At 36.5% G+C, this 26105-nt stretch overlaps 1 protein-coding gene across 1 annotated transcript in view; it reads right to left on the reverse strand.

Annotated features, from left to right (window-relative positions):
• Window positions 1–616: 616 nt before the first annotated feature.
• The window catches only part of PLA2G4A (phospholipase A2 group IVA), a 153025-nt gene continuing 127536 nt past the window's right edge, over window positions 617–26105 (reverse strand). Inside the window, exons 15-18 of the mRNA XM_029229716.1 lie at window positions 22518–22702; window positions 12313–12508; window positions 10664–10821; window positions 617–1229 (exon numbers count right to left, since the gene is read on the reverse strand). Coding sequence (XP_029085549.1) covers window positions 1098–1229; window positions 10664–10821; window positions 12313–12508; window positions 22518–22702 — 671 coding nt within the window. The 3' untranslated portion in view covers window positions 617–1097. The remainder of the gene's footprint in view (window positions 1230–10663; window positions 10822–12312; window positions 12509–22517; window positions 22703–26105) is intronic.

The following is a 26105-nucleotide window of genomic DNA, read 5'->3' on the forward strand; positions in this document are numbered from 1 at the left end:
ACAACACGCCTGGTGGCCTGTAGTGGGCATTCATTTGCTGTGTGCATTAATCAACCAATGAAAGAATGAACTTTCAAGTGTTCCCTTCCTGTTACATTTTTTGTCTTTCTTCACAAGTAGAAATGTAAATGAAATGTGAGAGGACAAAAGAGACATGAACAAAGAGATTAAAGAAAGGTAGACTCAGAAAAAGAAGGATGAGGAAGCCCTTATATATGGAACACTAACTCTGAACCTTAGCAGTTCAATGGTAACAAACCACAGTCATGCAATACAGATTGTCCCTAAGACAAGCCTTGCAGATACAGCCCTTGTCACTCTTCTGGATTCTTCTCTGAGGTCAACTGCTCTCTGTTGGACAAACGGGGTAATATCAGCAAAGTAAACTAGAAGTGGTTAAATTTTTTTTTTTCTACACTTTGAATAAATGTATGCCATTTGCTCAACAAATTATACATACTTTCTAAGGAAAATCACCATGACTTAAAATGATGTTTCAAATTTGAGTTTAGGTTTAACAACTTTTGTGTTTGAAAGCCATGAATCTGAGCATCTGTCATAGCAACGGTGCAATATTTCATTAAAGATAACAAACAACAACTCAGTTACCTCTTGCTCATTTGTATATAGACGTATTTATTTCATATATGTACTTACGCATATATAAATAAAAAATAGTGTTGTCTCATGGCACAAATAAATCCAGTCAGTGACTTACATTCACACACAATACAAAGAATTCCATATTGAGACTGAACCTTTAAATATTCTAAAAAAGAAACCACATTTTTAAAAAGGGAACACATAAGATAGCTGGTGAGGAATGTCTAAAAATACAGCATATGTCCCTACATTTGCATCAGGAAATTCATACTGATAGAAAATGTAGCTAAGTATATTTTTACGCAATTGACATCATGTGTCAATCTAACAAACTTTTAAGAGTATTATTCTATGCAGCTAAATAACTGCAACTTTGAGTATTAACCAGTCTCTTGAGACCAGTGTTAGTATCTGTCCTGTGCTTTTAAATCCAGTTGTCATGGAATTTCAGACTGCCTCTGCATCAGAAATTACTAAGCTTTCCAGTACACAAACTATGCTGTAGGTTTGCTTAGAAACTCCTTGTTGAAGAATCTTCTTGCCTCAACACTACTGAGGGAAACAGAGCAACGAGATGGATTCTGTCTTCTATATTTAATGCTTTCAACTATGGCATTCTTTATTACCTGTGAATAGAGGCAAAAGATGTATAATTAGTGCTGTTCTGAACTCACTGAAACATTTGTTTGGTCAAAAATATATATATATATAATTAATCTTTTTATTATAGTATTCTTTTTGAAATAGAGAAATCTCTGAGTCATGCATGTATATATTTATTTTATTTATCTATTTGGTCGCATCGGGTCTTAGTTGCGGCTCGTGGGCTCCTTAGTTGCAGCTCACTGGCTTCTTAGTTGTGGCACGTGAACTCTTAATTGCGGCATGCATGTGGGATCTAGTTCCTGGACCAGGGATCGAAAACAGGACCCCTGCATTGGGAGCAAGGAGTCTTAGCCACTGTGCCACTAGGGAAGTCCCTCATGTATATATTTAAATTCAACATCTCCGTTACACTTAAAAATTTTTTTAAAATTGATGTATAGTTGACTTACAATGTTGTGTTAGTTTCAGGTGTACAGCAAAATGATTCAGTTATATATATATATTCTTTTTTTTTCAGTTATCTACCTATCTATTCTTTTTCAGTTTCTTTTCCATTATAGGTTATTAGAAGGTATTTAATATAGTTCCCTGTGCTATGCAGTATGTCCTTGTTGTATCTATTTTATATACAGTAGTGTGTTATCTCCTAATCCCAAACTCCTAATTTATCCCCCCCCTTTCCCCTTTGGTAACCATAAGTTTGTTTTCTATGTCTGTGAATCTATTTCTGCCTTGTAAATAAGTTCATTTGTACGTTTTTAGATTCCACATATAAGTGATACCATATGATGTTTGTCTTTCTCTGTGCACATTACACTCTTGTTCAGTTTGTATCCAGATACTATTCATTCCCCCAGCAGAGAAAGAACTGTTGTGGGAGTGTCCCAGATTTTTTTAAAAATTTATTTTTATTAATTTATTTTTGGCTGCGTTGGGTCTTCGTTGCTGTGCGTGGGCTTTCTCTAGTTGCGGCGAGGGGAGGCTACTCTTCCTTGCAGTGCATGGGTTTCTCATTACAGTGGCTTCTCTTGTTGCGAAGTACAGGCTCTAGGTGCACAGGCTTCAGTACTTGTGGCGTGTGAACTCAGTAGTTGTGGCTCGCGGGCTCTAGAGCACAGGCTCAGTAGTTGTGGTGCACAGGCTTAGTTGCTCCACGGCATGTGGAGCATGGGTCCTTTCCCGGACCAGGGCTCGAACCCGTGTCCCCTGTGTTGGCAGGCGGATTCTTAACCACTGTGCCACCAGGGAAGCCCCTGTTTCAGATTTTTTGCTGATAAAATAGGGAATAAAATATGTGTAACATGGTAAATTTATCTTCCTTCTGCCCTTCATGGGGAAGGTAGTAAGAGGGAAGAAATAAGTAATTACTAAATCTAGAATTTATGTCCTTTATAGTTAGTAGATAAGCAGAAATGAGAAACCACAAGGAAGTACAAGACTTTCCCTAATCCTAATGTGAAAATAAATTGCTGGAGAATTGCCCTGCTTCCTCAGTGAAACAAATGCAGTTATAAAACATGGATGTCCTATCTAGGAAACACCATGCTTTGTGATTTTATTGATGATGGCTATTCTTTATTCAGAATAATCTTTGCATATACCCAAATTAATGGTGAATACAACCTCTAAGAATTGCTATTATAATTATCATATACTTTTTTTGGTATGATGTTAACCTAGTTAGGAACTTTTGGAATGAAGAGAAAATCTGGAATTTGGTTGAAGCAGTTATTGCAGAGCAATGGGAATGGGCTTTTGGAAGAGAGGCCTGGATAGTAACCTTGGCTCTGATGCTGTTTTTTTTTTTTTTGCGGTATGCGGGCGTCTCGCTGTTGTGGCCTCTCCCGTTGCAGAGCACAGGCTCCGGACGCGCAGGCTCAGCGGCCATAGCTCACGGGCCTAGCCGCTCTGCGGCATGTGGGATCTTCCCGGACCGGGGAACGAACGCGTGTCCCCTGCATCGGCAGGCGGACTCTCAACCACTGCGCCACCAGGGAAGCCCCTCTGCTGCTGTTTTTGAGCCCTGACAAAATCAGGAAGACTCCATTCTCAGGATAGGACTATACAATTTCATCGTTGTTTTTTTTTTTAAATTAATTTTTATTGGAGTAGAGTTGCTTTACAATGCTGTGTTAGTTTCTGCTGTACAGCAAAGTGAATCAGTTACACGTATACATATATCCACTAATGAGATAGAAGTTTCAGGGCCAGAGGCAAGTCACATGAATATGCCACGATTCACTTTTTCCCTTCCCCAGGGGTTGTGAGGCCACGTTAAGGTATTATACACATGCTTTTCAGCCCTCTACCATGGGCAGGAATACTTGGCAAGTCTGAGAAGTTTAGAGCACCATTGGCCCTTCTCACTCAGAGCTGGTGTGGCCCTCTTGGCCTTGGAGATGTGTGCACAGTAAGGTTTTCCCATTTCACATCCAATCTAACTGGGCAAGCTGGGTTCAGTACCTGGAGGAGAGAAATGTTTGACTTGGGTGACACTAACATGCAGTTAATATTCTGTGACTTTATGTAAGGCCCAGTGGGCAGTGTTGACATGCACTCTGTTCTCTAATGCTAACTTCAAACAAACTGTCATATTCTAGAAAGAGGGACTTATCACAGGAATGTGATACCTTTGCTTTATGATTTTTAATTTTATATATATTTTCCCCAGAAGACTATATATATATATATATAGTCTATATATAACTATATATATATATAAAATTGTCTTCTGGGGAAAATATAAAATACACATATTTATTTTAAATAAATATGTACTTATATCTATACTATATATATTATATATAACATTATGTAAATATAAAATTATACATATAATTATATATATATAAAATGGTCTTCTGGGAAAAGTGGGCTCAAATGTTACTGATTCTTTTAAGCAAAGCAGATATTCGCTGACCCCATCTTTCCCATGAGTAAGGGAAACATAATTCTATGGCCCTTGGAAGGTGTTTTTAGTAAACAGGCCATTCTTTTAAAGGAAAATGGATATTCACATTTATAGCTGAAAAACCCAAATATGCAATTAGAATGTGCACGTCAAACCACTAGGTGGCGCATTAACACTGTGAAACCATTAACCAGGTTTTTCAGATTACCCGTTTGTTGTGATGTGTAACAGTGGTCCCCAACTTTCTTGGCACCAGGGACCGGTTTCATGGAAGATGATTTTTCCTCAGACCTGGCAGGAGGGTGGGGCGGGGGATGGTTTCGGGATGATTCAAGTGCATTACATTTATTATAATTGCGCTTTATTTCTATTACTATTACACTGTACTATATAATGAAATAATTATGCAACTCACCATACTGCAAAATTAGGGGGAGCCCTGAGCTTGTTTTCCCGCAACTAGATGGTCCCATCTGGGAGTGATGGGAGACAGTGACACCCAAAGTGTGTTGCTTATGTCCAGTCTACTCCGTAAGATGCAGCTTGTCACTTGCCACTCACTGATAGGGTTTTGATATGAGTCTGCAAGTAGTTGATTTATTATGGTCTCTGTGCAGTCAAACCTCTCTGCTAATGATCATCTGTATTTGCAGCCGCTCCCCAGCCCTAGCAACACCGCCTCAGCTCCTCCTCAGATCATCAGGCATTAGATTCTCATAAGGAGCGCGCAACCTAGATCCCTCGCATGCGCAGTTCACAGTAGGGTTCGCGCTCCTATGAGAATCAAACGCCGCTGCTGATCTGACAGGAGACGGAGCTCAGGTGGCGACGCAAGCGACGGGGAGCGGCTGTAAATACAGATGAAGCTTCGCTCACTTGCCCGCTGCTCACCTCCTGCTGTGCGGCCCGTTTCCTAACAGGCACTGGTCCTGGCCCGGGGGTTGGGGACCCCTGATTTATAATCCTGTGATGTAAACAGAAGTGGCTGAGCTCAGCATTACGTCAGTTGCTAAATTCAAACCTTTCGGCATGACTCATGGTACAATAAGATGTGTTTGAAAAGGCGATATGTTATATTTGAGTCTTCCTATTTTTTAAAATGATACTAGGAGTAATCATCAATAGTGTTTACACCTAATTTCCTCTTTCATTCCCCCCCAAAAGTCATTGAGAGACCAAATCCTTCCCGTCAGTTTTATCCTTGCAGGGGTCCTTATATCTCAACCCTCTTCATCCCCATCACCTATCCCCAAATAAGACTGGTGTCATCTTTTACCTGTGCCATTTAATAGTCTCCCAATTTGCCAGATCCTTTAAATATTTGGCAGTAAAGGCATAAAGAAAAAAAAGAAAACATGAAAAATGTAATCTTTCCCCCAAAGGAACAAATTTAGAGGCGTGAGATTGGAAACACTCCAAAAGTAAGTACTGGATTCACACAACAGAAAATTTAAAATGAGCCTTAAAAGAAAGTTACAGTATATTTTGAGAGAGAAATAAAAATTATAAATATAGCAGAATGCAAGAAGATATTCTGGAGTAAATTACTGTGGATTTACTGGCTAATGCCTGCTTCCCAATAAAGTGTCATGAAAGTAGGGGCCTTAAGTAGTCTTGTCATGTCTTATCCCAGCACTTAGAACACGGAAGGGGAAGAATAAAAATTTGTGAAATTAATGACTGCCCAGAGGTGCTCAGTGGAGGTCAATTAAACAGGATAAAGCTCAACTCATGGAGACAATGAGATTTGAGTTGAGTTGAAGGACAAGCAGGATTTGATAAGTGGAGAGGAAAGACCAGGCATTCTCAGTAAAAGGATAATCTCATAAAGAGGCTGAAGATGGAAGGTCATGGCATGTACAGGAAACATCTGGGAAGTGGTTTGGCTGGAAAGGAAGCTGTGTTTGGGGTATACTAGGACATAAGTCTTCTTGAAAGATAGATGGTTCAAAAGGGAGGAAAGAGTGAGAAAAAAACCTTTGGCCCCATCTCAGCTCCTCAACATAACAGTGTGACTTCCAGCAATCAGCCTACGTAATCCATGATTCGGTCTCCTCACATAGAAATAAAAAATACCTACCTCATGGGCCAGTTGTGAATGCTTGAAAAGGAAATATCTGGCTTATATTAAGCACTCAAAAGTTTTCCTTGTTCTTTTTGTTTTGTGCATTGCTTGTATCCTTAGTTCCTAAGGATACAATACAGTAGATACTCAATAAATATGTATTGAATTAATAAGTAAGATATAAAAAGATTATAGGTAGCATTAAAGGTAAATGAATTTGGGCCTGATACAGAAGGCCATTATAACCAACAAGGACATACTGTATAGCACAGGGAACTATACTCAATATTTTGTAATAACCTAAAAGGGAAAAAAAACCTGAAAGGAAACATATATATATAGAGAGATATAGATATAGATATCCATATATGTATAACTGAATCACTGTGCTATACACCTGAAACTAACGCAGTATTATAAATCAGCTATACTTCAGTTAAAAAGAAATGCCTAGAGATATCACATAAAAAAATAAGGCTATGATACATAATAAGCTTCTAAATTATTTTGTAAAAGATAAAAACTTTAACTTGTACCTAGACACTCTTAACATGATGATGAAATATCAGTAAATGAAGAAGTAAATACCAGTACTTCTGGATATACACTTTTCCTCATTTTAATTAACCCTTAATATTTAACACTTTACAGGATCACTGGAGAAAGAATTTTAAAAGCTCATGATTATGTAGCATTGGCATATGCTGTCACTGTCTTTAGAATATGCCAACTGAATGAGTGACACTGCATAACAGTACATTTTCCTGTGATAACTGGTCCTGGAAAAGAGACCTCAGAAAGTGTATTTCCTCTAGATCGAGGTGGTAGTTTATGGGTACAGCATGTAGTCACACTACCTGGCCAGGCATACACGGCCTGGAGATTCTCCACAGTCAGGCATCTGCCTCCCACCAACAGGCCCTGTATCCTGACACTCACTACTCATTCCTCCTATTACATTAAACTCTTCAACAGTTTCTGCCAGTAAGTCGATGACATTTTTTAAATGACTTATGAAAATTTTGTTGCATATTTTAGGTGTCGGGCATTGTGATCAGTACCTCTGGAGGATACAAAGTAAATAAGGCAAGTCATTGTTTTTAAAGGGCTTAAATTTATAATTAAAAGCAGAAGATAAATTTGGACACAGATAGTAATTATTATCACTAACATATTACCTGTTTCAATTGAGTGTCTCGTACGCACCAAGCTCTTAAATTATATTCTTTTACTTAATCCTCATCCCAATCCTATAAAAATCTGTATCATTGTTTCCTTTTACAAATGAGGAAAGTAAAATTTGGAAAGGTTAATCAACATGCCCAACGTCACCTAGCGAAGAGGCACAAGCAAAAATCTGAGCACCCAATTTGGTTTAACTCGAAAGCCTCTGCATTTTCCACATACCACATGTCTACCAGTGTAAGTCACTATATATTAGGTTTCTTAAAATAAAAAAAAAAGACACACAGAAAAACCTCCAGGAAATGCTGCCATTGTAAAAAGCACTTAGGCAACGTTCAGTGAAAAGGAATTTGGGAGGACTGAGTAAGTGCAGAAACCCGACACTAATGAGAAACCCAGCCTGCTGTCATGAAGTGAGCAGAAACAGAAGTTCTCTAAAGATGAACTGGAATTTAGCTTCAGCAAAGCAGGGCTGCTAGAATCTCTGGGGAAAATGAAGCAACAGAAGCACAGCAACAGAGCTGTCAGAGACAGGTTGACATTTTCAAAGTAAAGATTTAAGTCAGAATGTGAATTGAAGATGAACATTTGCCTTAAGTCACGGTGGTGGTGGCCACAAAGTTGAAAACTGCCTCCATGGGATTGGCGGTCAGATGTCTTTGCATTAGAAGAGTTTATATACACAGTGTCCACAATTGGTGAAAAATTCCAACAGTCTGTGGCAAGTAAACATGTGTTGCTGCAGTGTGAATAAGTCACCTACTCTCGTCGAATCGTGTGAAAATGAGTGATTTGGCTCATGATTGAGCCTAGTGACCCAGCATCCTACCTCAGAGTTTGGCTGTTCTTTATTTATCATCACTTACCAAGAAGCTTTGATTCTGATAAAATGTGTTTTCCTGGTTAAAAACAGGGAATGGGAGTCATCAAGGGAGAGATACATGTCAGTGAAAACTGAAGTCTTACCTGGGTATGAGGCACACACACACACATATATACAACCAAGAATCACTTGAACAGAAGTCTCAATGGTCATATAATTTAAGAGGAAGCCTACATTCATTCTTTCAAAAAATATATGTATTTACTGCCTAGGCTGCCATTACCTATATTGACTTGTCTATATTATTAATTCTGGGCATTTGCAAAGGTCTTGAGGTGTATCCATCGTGGTAAGGGATATAGACACACATAGTTATGGTTCCCATTTATTAAGCAGCTTCTGTTTGCAGGGCACTGTTCATACGTCACCTGATTCAAGATTCACTACTGCCACTATGATAGGTGCTGTGACACCTGTTTCAGAGGTGAGGAAACTGAGGCTCAAAAAGTTTAATTAGCTTATTCAAAGTCACACAAATAGCCCATCTAGGAGCTAAACATGATATAAAGTCTATGACCTTGCTTCTACTTACTGTGTCAGAAAACTTCTTAGGAGCAATTAAAACCCGCTTAATTAAACAGCTTGTGAAAAATCTGTATCTGATGAGCTCAGGACAGTTATTTTGGAATTCAGTCTGGTTTTGTTCAGGCTTTAACTGTTTCATCTATGTGTCAAACAAATTACTTTGAAGAATGTTTGTAAAATATATAAATAGAACTATATCATTCTTTACAGACAATAGCTTACAAGGTTTTACATAAACCAAAACTGAAAACAATGAGAGAAATGTAGTTGTGTAAGTTACATATATATATATATAGACACACACGTACATATACATGTATGTCTATATACAGATATACTTTTGTGTATGTGTCCTTTTATTTTCCCAAGTCCAATAGGGTATTTATATATTCCTATAAGCTATTTTTTTCCATTTTAGGACAACTGATCAAGTTTAATACATTTCATCTCAAGGAGTACAAAATATAATTTTCAGTTTATTGGCTTCATACTGGAAATATAGGATTACTCCTGTATTAACCCTTAGTTCTTTTCTATGTTAACAGCATGAGGTTTCATAAAACACAACTCCATTTTGAGAATGTCTGTTTGCTCCCTATGAATCATAGATTAAAATGCTGATTTTCTCTTAATATTCTTTAAATTTTCACCATCACCACAGAAACAATGTAGCATATGGATTTCTGATTTTCACTGAATAATATAAAAGAAAAAGGAATAAATCTATTTAGACAATGATATATTCTATAAATGTTGTTAAGCGTGTTTTACTTGAATTATCACATATTCACAAATGAAGGCTGACAAGAAACACTCTAGAGTTGCAGAAACTGAAGGTTATTGGGAAAAATTTTATATGCTTACAAAAATTAAAGACATTGATTAATAAACGTATTATGGTGTAACTGTTATAACTGCACACAATTGATCATTACTAGTTTCAGACCAAACTAAACAAACACGCAAACTAGATGTGCCAGTATTCTATTAGATCACAAAATGTAATTAAATCTCATATGCACGGAAGACTCATTCGCACGGTACATTCTTTTACTCCATTCATACAGTCTCCAAAAAGACTGACAAATCAGGCATGATACCTTTCCCTCTCCATTTGATTTCTTTCTTTCTTTTTCTTTTATTCTTTTTTTTCTAATGTGCAAAATCCGATTAGGCCAATGAACTTAGGCTTTTACGACTGATAACCATTTGTCAGACACTACGATGTGGAACCGCAAGCCAACATGATTCCAATTACACAATAGTCCTAAATGGTGAGTTAGCAGCTAAAGAATTTTACACAGAGACAGAATTTTAGCAGCAGATAAACTAGTGATTGGAATAATACTGAAGAGAATGACTTGTTTCTTATATTTCTGAAGCAAAGCATACTTGATATCTCCAGGGCTAAAAATGGAGAGACTGCTACTTTAGGAGACATTTCTAAGATCCACAAAAATAAAGACATTTAAAAGCATGAGTGTATCCATGAAAAGTCATGCTATTTTTGCAGATTAACTACACTTCTGGTTACACTCACTTTCTCACTCTTATATTTCCATTTTATCACTTTTCTTCCTAATTAAAATTTATTTTTTCATATGAGAAATACACTAGACACTTTGGGAAAGAAGCTGAGGATAACTATCCTTCAATCAAATAATATTATGAAATGTGGGCTCTGCCAATTTGGAGGCATTTGTTTTCTTATTTGTGAATTTTATGGGGTTCTTCTGGAGATTAATAGAATAATTCATGAAAAATAAAATGGTACAGTTTGGGTGTCGTTCATAAACCTTACTTTTAATTAATTAAAATGAGGTATTGCTATGTTCATGTTATATGGAAGTATTTGACATTGTCAATGATTGTAGGAGATACTTACATCGATGTTGTTCAGGGTATTGAAGTACATCAGATCATGCAGCCTTTTGAATGCTTGATTTGGGTATTGAAAGTTGAAGGTTGAAAATGGTGATTCAGGGTCATCAAAAATATCAAAATCAGCTAGTTCTTTCTCTTCCTTAGTTTCTCTTGGAACACCTAATATAAGAGTCTCAAATGGTGTTATTTTGAAAACCACAAATTACCTCTAAAATCCAGGGCATAAAACATACAAATAGCCATAAACTCAACATTGGTAGCCCCTTCAGGGGTCATATAATCCTTAGTATACAGTATTAGGCCTCTGCCTATATTTCCTGGACTTGACCATTTTCGTGGGCAACTTCTAACTACCAATTTCAGCATCTCTGTGCCTAAGAGCTTTCTACTCCTCCCTGTTACTGTTCAAGGATGCTTTGCTCACTAGCATCAGGCTGGAAATTCCAGTAGATAATACTCTGTCCCAGGAAGCAGTCAACCAAAGACTCTATGGTGTTGGTATATAAATTCCCCAGTTCCCTTGCCACTTGCTGTGTAAGTGGGAAGGATGATTCCAGACCACAGGTTCTATTTCATTTCCTAGAGTTTCCCAGCAGGATCAGGTTCTCCTCGTGGTAGCAGCTTACTAACACATCTTTTGTTGTCTGCCTTTCTTCCCTTTATCAGTTCCCTGCTCTCTTACTAAAGTTTCCTAGTTCACCCAAATAAACCATTTTCACTTGAACCCTTTGCTTGGAATCTGCTTCTGGTAGAATCCAAATCCAAACATTAATTGTCTTCATGTCACGGGAATCCCCTCCACATCCTATTTTTGAGAATTAATAGTGATAGAAAATTCAAAATTTTCTAGGTTTTAAGTATTCCACTGTTCAATAACTAAAAATGAAAACAAATTCGTCCTTCTTTTGTGTTGAAGTATGACATGATAATCTCCACCTCTCTTGATTTTTTCTCTGACTCCCTCCACTATCTAGAAGAAGATCACTGTCTTCTCCATAGTCTCCATGGCTATTTTTTGTCTGTCCTTTCACAGCTACATTTTCTGGTCCTAAAATAATATGATTTTGAGGCATTTAGCATCTTGCCTGTCAATCTCTAGATCTCCTTTTGTTAATCAGTATCTTCCAGGATACAGAAGAGTCTATAGACTCCTCTGGATGTGGCAAAACAAAATGCCTTAAATTTGATTCTCTTTTTTCTTATGGAATATAACATGGCAAGCTGAAATTACTAGTCATATCGTACTGCTCGATAACATTAATTTTTATGGCCAGTTAACATTCCCAGAATTTTTTGCATGATTTGTTCTGAAACAAAGCCTCCCTTACAAGGGTAGTATTTAAAATATTTAACAATGCCTATGACAAGGGTACCATTCAATCAGAACAAATACAATCTGAGGTTGTGGAGTAAAGCCCCAGAGATTCTTACTGAGCTAGTTGTTCACCCTTCAGTTTCTGAATGATGAGGAGCCAGGGGCTCTTGGGCTAAGAAAGAGGGGGAGTACTCGGGGTCTCAGGATAGTAGCCATTTATCAAGGTAAGGGAAGTGCTCAATGTTGTAATAGCTGGTATGGCAGTGTCAGCATGAACCAGCTTAATGTTGGTCTTCATCAGATTTCTACTTTACAGAATATAACTCCCAATGTACCTGGAGCCTTGTACTTTCTGAAGTTGATGTTGGCCAGAACAAAGTGAATGATAGTTGGGCAATCTTTCTCAACATCAGGATTCTTGGGTTTAAAGACATAGCATTCCTTCAGTCCTTCTCGATCAAACACATAAGGATCGATCTTTGGAAAGGGGAGCTTATTCATTTTAGCCCACTTTTCTGCAAGTAGAAGTTCCTATGGAAGAGAGGGAAAGATCATTTGTTCAGTTGGTCTGCACATTATTCAATATTAGTTAGGTGTCTACTATGTGCTAGCAGTAAGCTCCTTGCTAGGATGAAAAATGACTCTGTTCTTAAGAAGCTTATCAATCTCAAAATATATAAAATTACTCCATAAACAAACTCACTATTATTTTGTCAACTTTTTGTATAGGGCTAGTTCCATAGGAGGCATTGAAAAATTATTAATGAACTGAACTGAATGAAATTACGTCGATGCAATTGCTAGAGAAATAAACATATATTATGAGTTCTGGGCATTTATAAGCCAAGTGAATGCTTTTTAACCTTTCAGAGTCAAAAAGAATTTGTTGAAGCAGAATGAGGAGCACTCTGTTACTGATTTTTTACCTGCATCTTCTCCACAAAACTGATTAAAAATTAATACATTTTCTGAATGCAAAAACATTGAGTTGCCCTGAATTAGCTTTTTTTTTCCTTTTCTTTTTTTTTGCTTTTGTTTATGAAAAGAAGCTGAGCTTCTGGCATCACTTGTTATTCTGTGTGCAGTGGCCAAGAATTGGCCATACAGAGGAACCAAGAGTTAGTTAATGGGCGTAGCAGATTGTCATTGCTTCCACATATGAACTTCCTTCCGGATAAAAGGCTTATACATCCTTACTGGAATGAGAAGACACCTGGCACACAGACACAGAGCTGATTTGCATCCACTGACATGTAACGTGACCAAGAAATACAAGGTTGCTGTCGACTACTGAGGTTTCAGGTTTGTTTCTGCATCAAGGCTGACTAACACAATGGGTAAGCACAAAAAATAATTACATTTAAACTAAAGAACATAAATCAATACAGAGAGGTGCAGCGAATAGAGCTTATTTCTACTGAAATGCAGCTGAAGGGCAAAAAGGACAAATAAGAAGCAGACTGTGGTAGTGGGAAAAGCACCAACTCCGGGGCCAGATTGCCTGAGTTAAAGTGCAAGCTCTGGGACTTTGGGCATGTTCCTTAATGTCTCCACACCCAATATCCTCAAATATAAAGTAAAGATGGCAATGATAGTACATATTTCATAAGACTGCTGTTAGAATTAAATAAATTAATATGAGTGCAGTATTTAGAACCATGCCTGTCATTTCATGCTATGCAAATATTTGACAAATAAATGCCAGTAAAGAGAAGAAAAGAGATGGAAGGGGAAAAGTGAAGAAAGAAAAGAGGAAAAAGGAAGAGAGATAGCAATGGTATTGGGGAAATCCCTAAAGGAGGGAAGTTTTAGAGAAATGATCACTATCATCTTAAGTTTTTTAACTACTTTTGTAGTCACATCGATTCATTCAATGATAATCATTAGTTGCCAATCTAAGTTCCACGCTAGGAGGTGGGGACATAACACTGAGTGAAACTCTTGTTCTTATGGGATGTACATAGCCTGGTAGTAATCAAGTAACACTTCAGGTTTAAAACTGTGGCAAATGCTATGAAAAAAGTATTTATTTGCCATGAGATTTTGCAGTATACCTGGACTATTTCCTCAGAGTGCTTATTAATTCATTCAACATTATAATTGAGCACCTATATTCTAGGCATAAGAGAGAGGCTGTCCTTGGATACTTAGGGATTATAAATCAATGGGAAATATAAAAAATAGATATGATAGTGCAGTATGGAAGAGGCAGGGAACATGATGGATGGCTTCATGCCTGGGCTGTGCAGCCTGAAAGGCCCAGCACATCTTGACTTGCAAGCTCGGTGATCTGAGACAAACCGCGTATCACTACAGCTAAACAGGGAAGAAATTATTTTGTGGGAGGAATTATGCAGTGATGCTCTCCTAATGGCACCATAGGGATCATAGGTAACAACAAACGCACATGGACCAGGCTGTGTACTATCCTTGAAAGAGCAGGCTCCCAATCCCATTTTATCTACATTTCAGCTGTTTCTTATTTCTCAGCAACTCATATATACATAAATGAGTTGTAAAATAAAGTTAGCACTATGATCTTCCTGAACATTGCTGTGAGGATTAAATGAGATCATGTATTTTTAAAAACTCAGTAATTTATATTTAAGAAAACAAGTACTTTAAAATAGCACCTTATGCTTTGTGACCACCTAGAGGGGTGGGATAGGGAGGGTGGGAGGGAGACGCAAGAGGGCTGATTCACTTTGTTATAAAGCAGAAACTAATACACCATTGTAAAGCAATTATACTCCAATAAAGATGTTAAAAATATAAAAAAATAAAATAAAATAGCACCTTAAATTCAGAGAAAAATATGTTTTTCATTGAACTTTCACTGTTCCTGATGCTTCTAGAATGTCGTGAATTTTAAGTTGATTGACTCTCTCAATGCCATTTACTGAGAAATAAAAATCTGGGAGAACAAAGGATTTGATTCATATTAAAGCATTTGTTTCATAAACTGTTAAGCTAAATGTGATTATATTTCACAGAAAATCCCGTACATATATATGAATAATTGTTTGTTAGAAACTTGAGAAAACTTTTATCTCTAAATCATTTTTCTTCCTGTTCAGTTGAATTATTCAGCCTGTTATTTCTTGTCTAGCACTGTTCACAGTTATTCATTAAGGATTATTCAACATCAAAATAAAACTAAAAGTTCACGCTGTGGAATTGCGTGAGAACAAGGAAAAGAAGGAGCTTTCTAGTGTTTCCAAGCATGACTCAAGGGTATGACCAGTGATGTGTGGATGTGTGGAGAAAGAGGAAAAGGGGAACTGTGTGAGGTAAAAGACTGAGCTATTTTTAGATAAATATTTTACGCTGGAATCAGTAAGTGATGGAAACTTTCCCTTTCCTTATATGATCCTGACATGGAGAAGATTAAAAACTGATGACTATAAAGGCAGTGATTACAGGATGGAAAAGCCATCTCCTCTCTGATGTCTTGTTTCTCTGTCTGTAATGGCTAAGAAACAATGACACAACTATAAGTAGAGCAGATGAGTTTGAAAAGAGTATTTTAGAAGAATGCAGTGAGCAAAAAAATTGCTGCTCCACAAGTTACAGCAATATGCCAGAACTGTGTTCTAACCATCCATTTTGGTTATTGTTTGACACCTCAGACAGTTCAGATTTCCACAGACTAATTCATGGTAAATTCACGTAGTACTAACTAAAATGATTTTCTGTGGAGATAAAAACTTGATAGTGTCCTTCCAAGTGATACTTTGTAAGATATTTGTGCTCATTTTTAAGTACTAAAACATCTTGAAAGATAGGAAAAACAATCTAAATAACATAGAAATATATTCAAACTATAGTGTTAATGGCATATATATGCCATTTTATTTATTTATATATGTAAATAAATATATACTTAAATTAAATTTATATATGTACAATAAATTAGCTTTTCTCTAGAGGAAATGAGGTTTTTTTTTCTGTATAAACCTAGGCTATGTGTTTTCTAAGATATTTATCATTATTCAAAATCTATTTTTAGATTGGGGAGACGTATGGAGTATAATTGTGTAAATAAATTTACAGAATTTTAAAAAATTATTGAAGCAACAATTGTATAAGATACAATGAATATAAACAACAATTTAGAATTCATTATTTTGTGGTTATGGTCATTCCCACTTCCAAAAAATGTATTATATTAGGTTCCAAGAGCTTTATAATGCAATAGACATGAAATAATTTTCTATATCTAACAGTGTATAGAATTTACAGAGCACTTTGTACTTCTCCTTAGTTCTTTTTCACTAAGAGGTTACTATACATTCACCAAAATATGTAAGGAGAAATTAATGTTGGGTATATCTCCTCATCACAAGGCATCTGATCCTCCATGACCAATACAGGTGTAATGGGTTGAATGGTGGCCCTCCAAAAGACAAGTCCATGCCCTCAACACCCAAGACCTGTGAATGCAACCTCATTTGGAGAAGGGGTTTTTGCAAATGTAATTAAGGGTATGGAGATGAGATCATTGTGGATTAGCTGGGTGAGCCATAAATCCAAAGACACATGTTCTTGCAAGAACACACACGCAGAGGAGAAGGCCATAGGAAGACAGGGGCTGAGATTGGAGTTATACAGCCACAAGCCAAGGAAAGCCTGGAGTTACTAGAAACTGGAAAAGGCAAGGAAGAATTCTCCTGTAGAGCTTTTGGAGGGAGTGTGGCCCTGAGGACACCTTGATCTCGATTTCTGGCCTCCAGAACTGTGAGAGAATACACTTCTGTTGTTTTAAGCCACCATGTTTGTGGCAATTTGTTACTGCAGCCCCGGGAAACTAACACAAGAGGTAAATCTGTAAATGCTTCATTTAATAACATGCAGTTCCTTTCATCAGACATGGTGGACTGACGCCCACAGAGCTAACACTTGGATTGGTTTGGCCATGCTGGTTTCATCCAACCTAAAAACCATAAGTACATCATATACAGAGGTTCTAAACCAAGGATCATGCCATAAGGTCAATAAATACATCAAGTTAGTGTGGAAAAATACAGATTCTTTTTCTGTGTTATTTGTGGGTAAATGAAATTTTGACCTTGAATGAAAATATAGGGAGATAAAGTTAATTTAGATATATTGCTTCTATAATTTGTAAAGACTGGCTCATTTAAAATTTTCCTTGCTTCTCTCTTCTTTTTCTCCTTCCTTCATTGCCTCCTCTCCTTCCTTCTTTCCTTTTATTTTTATTTATTTATTATTTTATTTTAGTTTTTTGGCTGTGCCACACAGCTTGTGGGATCTTAGTTCCCCGACCAGGGATTGAACCTGGGCCCTCGGCAGTGAGAGTGTGGCATCCTAACCACTGGACTGCCAGGGAATTCCCCTTTCTTTCTCTTCTAAGAGAATGAACCCATTGTTCTGGCTTCTGGTCACTGAGCATTTTAAAAGGCCTGAAAAACAGTGAGATTTATGTCCAATATACAGCAACATAATATAAAATAACATAATTTATGGCATAGCAACCCAAATCTATTATTCTCTATAAAATTTTGTAAGGTAAAGGAAAAAACTCTCCAGTAGTAAACTAAATTTCCCTATATTCCTTGTTTTCTCCTCAAGACATCCAAAATTATTTCCCCCTTAAATTTAGTCTGTTTATTTTGCAGACTTGAATATGAAGACCCTGGCTTATTTTTATGATCAAAATTAAAGATAAACCCTATTAAAATTTTCCCTGGATGGATCCTACTGGTAAAATGAATTTGGATAGCACATATCTAAGTTACTAAATGGTTAACAAAAAGAAACTTGACAAAATGAAACACAGAGCTGTTTTTCTTAAATCATTTAATAACACTATTTAGAGTCATGAGGCTCTTTATATTTGGACTATTATTAGGGTGTGTGCCCACTAATCTAAAAAAAAAACAAAAAAAACTCCAGTATCACTGACATTGACGTCATGACCTTTCAAGGCCAGTTATAAAATATAATATGAACTTTGTTGCCTTTATCAAAAGCCATGATATCCATCATTCTCTATCTCCCTGACAAAATCTGAGATTTAACTATACTTATGAATGCTTATGAAGTAAAGTTAACGGTTCTAATTTTTTGCTCTACTCTTTAATTTCAAATGGTATCGATATTTTAGTCTCAAAAATAGAAAATTATTCACTATTTAATCACCTTAATAAAATCATATTGCTTATATCCAGGTATTGCATTGGAGCTTCTCCCCTTCTATCAAAAACTTTGATGTAGATTCAATTTTTAAACCTTACAATATTATACCTAAAATAACTATTCTACTTTAGCATTAATAGTATATTTTTATTAATTTAAAAATTATAGATGAGTAATCTTTTAGATCCATATTGAAATGAATATTATTATAATGACACTCTATATAACAACACTCATAAGTTTAAAAAATCATTTTCAGTATTCCAAATGAGCCTGAAAAGTTCATTTTGTTCACTTTGAATTTCCTGAAGTTTATTTTTGGAGGAAAAAATGTATTACATATAATATATTGCAATTTCCTTTATATTAAGTCTCTGATTCATTCCAGAATTATAGGCTTCATGCTATACTAAACCAGTAGTTAAAGGATAGTTAAAGGTTAGTTGAGGGATATATTAACCAATAACCAATTGTTATTGGTTAAAGGATATATTAACCGATAACCAATTTAACCAATATTAAAGGATAAAGTATATATTCATATACGAGGAAGAGGGGTAGGATGTAAGGAACTGACAAAATAATTCTAAAGCACATCTATTAGCATGCACAGCTGTAATATTTTTTTCATGCCAGCAAAGCTGTGTAAAACAAGGGCTTGCATGTACAATCTAATATAGTAATGTAAAATGGTGCAGCTTTTTTGGAAAGTGATCTGGAAATACTTATTAAAAATCTTAACTAATGCATATCTAAGAAGCCAACTAAAGAAATAATAAAAAGTGTGATTAAAGACTCATGCACAAGGATGATCATTAGAGGAAAAAGGTGACAAGATAGCAATAACCTAAACGGTGAAAAGAGAGCATCGTTAAATAAATTCATGCATAACCACATATAAAGATATCATGCTGTGCTTAAAATTATGTTTTTTAAAATATTTAATGGCATAGTAAAATGCTCACAATGTAACTTTAAGTAGAAAGAAGCAAAAATATATGACCCTAGTGTTGATAAACACACACACATGCACGCACGCACACAGTGAAGAGAGAAAAAAAGTAAAAAGCAAAGTATCAGTAGCCATTGTCTATGAATAGCAGAAGCACTTGATGTATATTCCAAATTTCCAAATTTTTTACAAGTATTCTTCTTAATTGGGAATAGTGAATCAAAGTATGTTTAAAAACTAGACAAAGTACAATGGTTCTTTTTAGAGGTACAAAGTAATATTCTAAAACCTTCTTCCACTATCAGTTCATTAATGTAGTGGAGCTCTGATTCATATATAAAATGATGGCTTTGACATTTTACACTCCCATTGGTGAAATGAATAATCAGCTTCTCTTACTACCAGAATGAGCTTCTAAACTATCATGGTAGCGTCATCCATTGAAACGAACCTGCGAACCTGCCATTGCTGCTCATGGGTCATCAAATAATCCTGCTCTTGGTTTTCAGTCACCTGCCCTGGTTCAGTACTTCACTGACCTATGCTTGCATTACAGTAAATCTCTCTTAATTTTAATCTCTTGTTCTCCATCCTCCAATTCATCCTACTTTTCATTATCATATATTAATCATGCTAAAATTCCAATTTCATGAAGTCATTTGTCTGCTGGAAACGCTTCATTGATTCTCTGTTGGCTATCATCCAACCGTAAACTCCTAACTGGAGGTAATATCTATCACTCTAATCAGATCACTCCTCAGATGTGCTCATTGCCATTTCAGTGCCATTTTCATCCTATTTCATTTATTTCCCTGTTCATCTACTCCAGGACACACCAATCTATTTTCGTATGGATCTCCTATAATACACCTAGTTATATAAACCCAAGTAACTATTTAACAATAAGTTACTTAATTTCCTTCCAAATGACTTTGTGTATAAAAGTCTTCCCCCCTACCAAAACCTAAAATTTTATCAAGATCAAGAACCATATTTTGGGCTTCCTTGGTGGCTCAGTGGTTAAGAATCCACCTGCCAATGCAGGGGAAACAGGTTCGAGCCCTGGTCCAGGAAGATTCCCACATGCTGTGGAGCAACTAAGCCCATGCAACACAACTACTGAGCCTGCGCTCTAGAGCCTGCGAGCCGCAACTACTGAGCCCTCGTGCCACAACTACTGACGACTGCGCACCTAGAGCCCGTGCTCTGCAACAAGAGAAGCCACTGCAATGAGAAGCCCGTGCACCGCAATGAAGAGTAGCCCCTGCTAGCTGCAACTAGAGAAAGCCCGCGCACAACAAAGAAGACCCAATGCAGCCAAAAATAAAATAAATAAATAAAAATAAATTTTAAAAATAAACAAAGATATTACATAGTTATAAAAAAAAACTATGCGTTACCATTAACTGCTGTGCACAGCACATAGCACACAGTGCAGGGGTGTACAAAGGAGGCAACTAGTGAAAAGAGAACATTACATTTTCATTCTGGAGCCTTAGAATTTGGTCCAACTTGACTACTTCTTACTACCACTTTCCTAGCCAGATCCTGAGCTATGCTCTTTTCACCCACTGTCTTATTGAATTTGTTGATGTGATGAGATTTCTTATCTCATCAATCCTTGTTTCTTTGTCTGAATACCACTAACTGCCTCAAAAAAGGTAAAATATGAAAGCACTTTTAAAATATGAGGTTTAGGGGACTTCCCCTGGCGATTCAGTGGTTATGACTCTGCACTTCCACTGCAGGGAGCGTGGGTTCGATCACTGGTCAGGGAACTAAGATCCCACATGCCCTGCGGCATGGCCAAAAAATTTTTTAAAAATAAACAAATAAAAATAAAATATGAGGTTTATATATATATTAAAGAGTTATAACCATTATTAGTCTTAAGAACAGTTTAATCATGTACAATATAAAGGAAAACAGATGTCCGAGGACCTGGGTTATCAATGACTCTTCCTGGCTGGGAGATCATGAACTATTTCACTTAATTTCTGTGAGTTTCCATTTCTTAATCTATGAAATGGGAACAATAACTTCATATCTATTACAGCATTTCATTCATTCACCCACAAAAACTGTCCTACATACTCAAAATTTGGGCTAGCACTTACAAAGCAATTAGAACCAAATGATTAAAACACACACACACACACACACACACACACACAATGAGTGTTCTAGTCCCCAAGGAGTTCATAGACAGTGGAAGCAATATGATGTAAACGAATATGGACAGTAGAACATGAAAATCGCTGTGTTAGAAGAATTGACTAAGTCCTTTGTACTAAAACTATACCTGTGGAGGTCAAGAAAGGTAACATTTGAGCTGCATCTAAAGAAAGTTTGAGGCAAAAGGAACAAATAACATTCGTGGTCTCATTTGAGTGCTGCCCAGCAATCATTCTACATTGCCCTAGTCAGAACTTTTCCTCGTTTCTTCATATAGGCAGACTCCACTTCCTCCATTCTCTCACCCTCAAAAGATAATGCTGACTCCTAATTATTCTAAAAGTTAGAAGTTATCAAGTGAGTACTTTCCCATCTTCCCTTCTCAGTGCCTAACAACTAACCTCCATCCACAGCCATAATTTCCCCCCTTCTCTTTTGTCCCAATACGGACATTTCCAGACTCCTCTCCACCTGTATTTTTGCATCTCCCTTCCACTCCCTACCCCTGTAACCTTCCCAGGGGTGTAACTCTATCATGTATGTCATCTGTCCATTCTCCAATAACATTTCTTCATTCATGAGTCCTAACCATTGAAACATTTAAACACACTCGAAGTACCTCCGACACACCCCTCCACACACACAATTTTCTTATTCTCCACATCCTCTTGCAGATATAGTCCATCTCCTTCTTCCCTGAACAGTTTATAGAATTGTCTCCATTTTCTTAACTTCCACTTAACCCTCCAATTACTGCAGTATGACTTCTGCCCTCTCAACCCTATTGAAACTGCTTTTCACCAAAGACTTCCTGTTGTTAAATATCTTGACTTGGTTTTATAACACTGCACATTTCCTTGGTTTTTGTCCTTTTCCCCTGATATTATTGTTGAATCATCAAGATACTATTTTATGTCCTCTTCTCTTCTCATAGTATACACTCCCCGTGCATCGTTTTACTTATCTTTTACCTGCTAACTCCCAAATTTCAGCCTAATTTTCTTCATGAACTTTAGATATGGTGCATCATTCTTGTCCTGCTCAGGACTATGAACTTGAACAAGGGTCATGGGAAGCCATTTAAACGTTTTTTTAAGCAGGGAAGAGACTGAATCACATCTGTGTTTTGGAAATATTACTGAAAATAATGTAGAAAATAGGCTAAAGGGATAAGAAATTGGGAGGACTAAGGTAGCTACAAGGCAATGCAAAAGAATGTGGCAGATAATGGAATGCGACATAAATTCTCCTTACCTTGAAGGGAGGACTGGAGTCACTTGGCCTTGCAGAAAAGTCAAAGGAGATGATGAGATCAACTCCTCTTTGAGGTCTCAGGATCAAGGGGTATGGCAGGTTAAATGTGAGGCCACTGTCCACCACATGAATCTTTTTACTTTTGACATCCAGAGGCTCATATATCCGCTCAAATTCATCAGGATCTTTAAAAAGGATAGAAAAGAAAAGAATGAATTAAACAATCATTTAACATTATTTAGGATATTAAAAGTATTTGTTATGTAAACGTGTGAGACGAATTCCCTATGGTTAGGCCCTCAGGGCTTGGAGACTTCTGGTTTCTTCCTCTGTAATATCAGAATAAAAGATTCTATCAACAAGGCTGCTGTGAGGATTAAGTGGGATGATACATGGAAAGTGCAAGCAAGGCTCAGGCCCTAGTAGTAACTCTGCTCTGTGCGCCAGGATCCCTGTCGTAGCATTACTTCACATTACATAGATCTTTACTGTTTGAAAACATTTCCTCATGCATTATCTTGCTTAAGTCTTAGAACAGACGTGAGATAGAGGATATCTAGAAATGGAGGATGAAATACATTAAATTCATCTCTAAAATGACACAACTTGGGAGTGGCAGAGTCTGAAGGGATCCCACACAGCACCTCTCTAGGTGATGGGAGTCTAAGAGAATAATCCAGCTGACACATTCAGCAAACATGTATTGTCTGCTACTCTTCAGGCCCTACTCCAGGTGCCGAACAAGAGAGATGCAAACTCTGCTCCAATAGAGCACAGTGCTGCTAAATCAGTAAACAAATATATTAAATGATGGTTCGGGCAGTGATAAATGCAATGAAGGAAGTAATAGAGGGTAATGGGATAAGGAGGAACTTCAGGTAGGTAGTCAGGAGAGACCTCTCTGAGAAGACTTTGAGACCAGATTCATAAGAGAGAATTGGCCATCTAAGGATTTGGAGGGGGTGGTATTTTTTTCCAGGGAGAGGGAAGAACTAGAGCAAAGGCCCCAAGGCAGAGTAAGGAGTGGTATGTTTGAAGAAGTACAGAGTGGCTACAACTTAAGAGGAGAGTAGGATGAGATGGCAAGGGATCTGAAGGAAAGCAGGGGCTAGAAATCATCAGTTTTATGAACAAAAAATATTGATAACATGTTGCTGTTCACATCTATGTGTGGTGATTCTAATCCTCTTCCTAGGAGAAAGAAATGTGATCAGAATTAAATTGATTTGAACTGAATGAAATGACATGCAATTATTTTGTTCTGTCCCCTTGTCCTCACACCTGTTCCCACTTGTTCTGTTAGAAAGAAGGGCAGCAAAGCTCAAGAGGGAGGTTTATTACAGTAGGATAGAGTGAAGGTGCTCATGCTAGACATGCATTATGACCTCTGAGCCAGATTTTAAATTCCATTGGTGAGCATTTTCATAGAGGAAACAACAAAAACTAGAGGATCAGAGCAACCTGTGTTTATAAAATCACCTATAAAATGTAGTCAATACCTATTACCCAGAAAATGTTCAGTACATGACAGAAACCCATCACATGTTAATTCCCTCCATATATTTCTAAATAAGAATGATGCTGATTACAATTCTCTCACAGTCGATTTTATCACTACATTGTAAGAGCAAGAGATCAGAGAGGAAAGTAAATCTTTAAATTCTTAATGTCTGATTAAAATCCACAGTCCTCATCATCACTAGAAGCTGAAACTAAAACACCAATGAGACAATTAGCCAGGACGCTTATTCAATGTGAATTGAAACAGTTCTCAATTAGACTTTGGTTTAGTTACTTAAGAAAACATTAATATCCTTACAAGTTTCTCTAGTTAACAGTCACTGTTTTCTTCTCTCAAATCTATAAAAATTTCTCATCTCTAAAATACTGAATAACAAATGAATGTTAGAAACATTTACTAGTGATGTTTGTAAATAAAGTGGAAAAGAGTTTACATCTGAGGTGATGTGTACTGAAGGAAAGTAGGAAGATGTGAAAAAACGGTCTTAGATGAAAAACAAATATGCTAAAAAAGAAAACCAAGAAACAATGGGGGATGGGGGTGTTAGACAAGAATAAGGTCATGTAACTGGATGAAAAGGCAGGTCAAGTTAAAAAAGAAAAAAAAAGTCTTGCTATGTCCAGGGTGAATGCCTAGGCCAAAAAGGAGAGAGCAGAGATACCATTCTTTAAATAATTATCTTCAGGTTAATTCTATTTTCTTATCAAGTATCTATGTAGTGACAATGAACTTTGCCACCAGCCAGAATTCTAAATATCTATCTATCACAGAACCTGAAACTTAAGAATTATAAAATTGAAATATATATATATATTATATATATATATTATCAAACCCACTGTAACATCTATTCCTCTGAAATTTTTATTGTTTAAAAATTACATATGTGAGCTTTTTAAAAAGGTGAAAAATTATGAATCTTTATCTTATATTAGTTTTAAAATATTTTACTAATAAGCTAGAAATTTATATTTGGGTACTTTTATTTCTCCTAAAAGCAGCTTTATTTTGAGTATCTATAATCTATTAGAAATTTCATATATAAGATTTATCATCCTTAGAAAACTCCTTAGAAGACAAAGGAGGTATTATTAGTATCATTTTAAAGATAAGGAAATGAGGCCCTAAGAGGTTCAGTTTCACACTGTGAGAGTCAAGTTTCCAAGCCAGGTCCAGGAAGTCTAAACCCTACACAGTGTCACACTGTTACTTCAGAAAGTGGCACAGCCATAAGACTAAAAGGGTTTGAAATGGGTAATTTAAAAAACAATAACTGGGGATTTCCCTGGTGGTCCAGTGGTTAAGACTTTGCCTTCCAATGCAGTGGGTGCAGGTTCCATCCCTGGTAGGGGAGCTAAGATCCCATATGCCTCACAGCCAAAAAGCCAAAACACAGAACAGAAGCAGTGTTGTAACAAATTCAATAAAGACTTTAAAAAAATGGTCCATCAAAAAAAAATCTTAAAAAAAAGCAATAACTACAATGCATAGAGGCAATCTACACATGCATCTATCAATCATGAAAACCACATTGATATGTGTATTTTATCACAATTAAGCAAAAAAATTAAAAACACATTAATGGGAATTTTTTTTACAGTGACATGATTTTCCCTAAAATAATAAAGTACAATGATAATTCACAAATATTTTTCTCTGGTTTTATAAACTGATGCTTTACATTTTAGCTAAAAGATTAACCAGAAACAGACTATTTCTTTCCTATTCTGTTTGAGTTCCCCCTTCTCGTCATGAAGCTGATAGTCTCCTTTTTCCTGTTTTAAATCCAAGATTACATTTGAGAGAAAAACCATCATGTGGACCAATTCCCAGCTCTGGCATGTAGCTAAACACCATGGTTCCAACCTTCCATATAAACTGACAGGAAGCAATGTTTCTTAATTGTGTTGTAAAAAAAAAATAGTTTTGCAAGATATTAACAGATATTCTATATACAAATTAAGAGTTCCATGATCGAATAGGTTTGAGAAACACAAGATTCAACAACTTAAAATAATAACAAATTATAATGCATGTTCCCTATTTTCCTTACTATGCCTTGGACT

The sequence above is a fragment of the Monodon monoceros genome, unplaced genomic scaffold (assembly GCF_005190385.1).
Source record: "Monodon monoceros isolate NGI ecotype Baffin Bay Population unplaced genomic scaffold, NGI_Narwhal_1 Super_Scaffold_18, whole genome shotgun sequence".
Classification (NCBI taxonomy): domain Eukaryota; kingdom Metazoa; phylum Chordata; class Mammalia; order Artiodactyla; family Monodontidae; genus Monodon; species Monodon monoceros.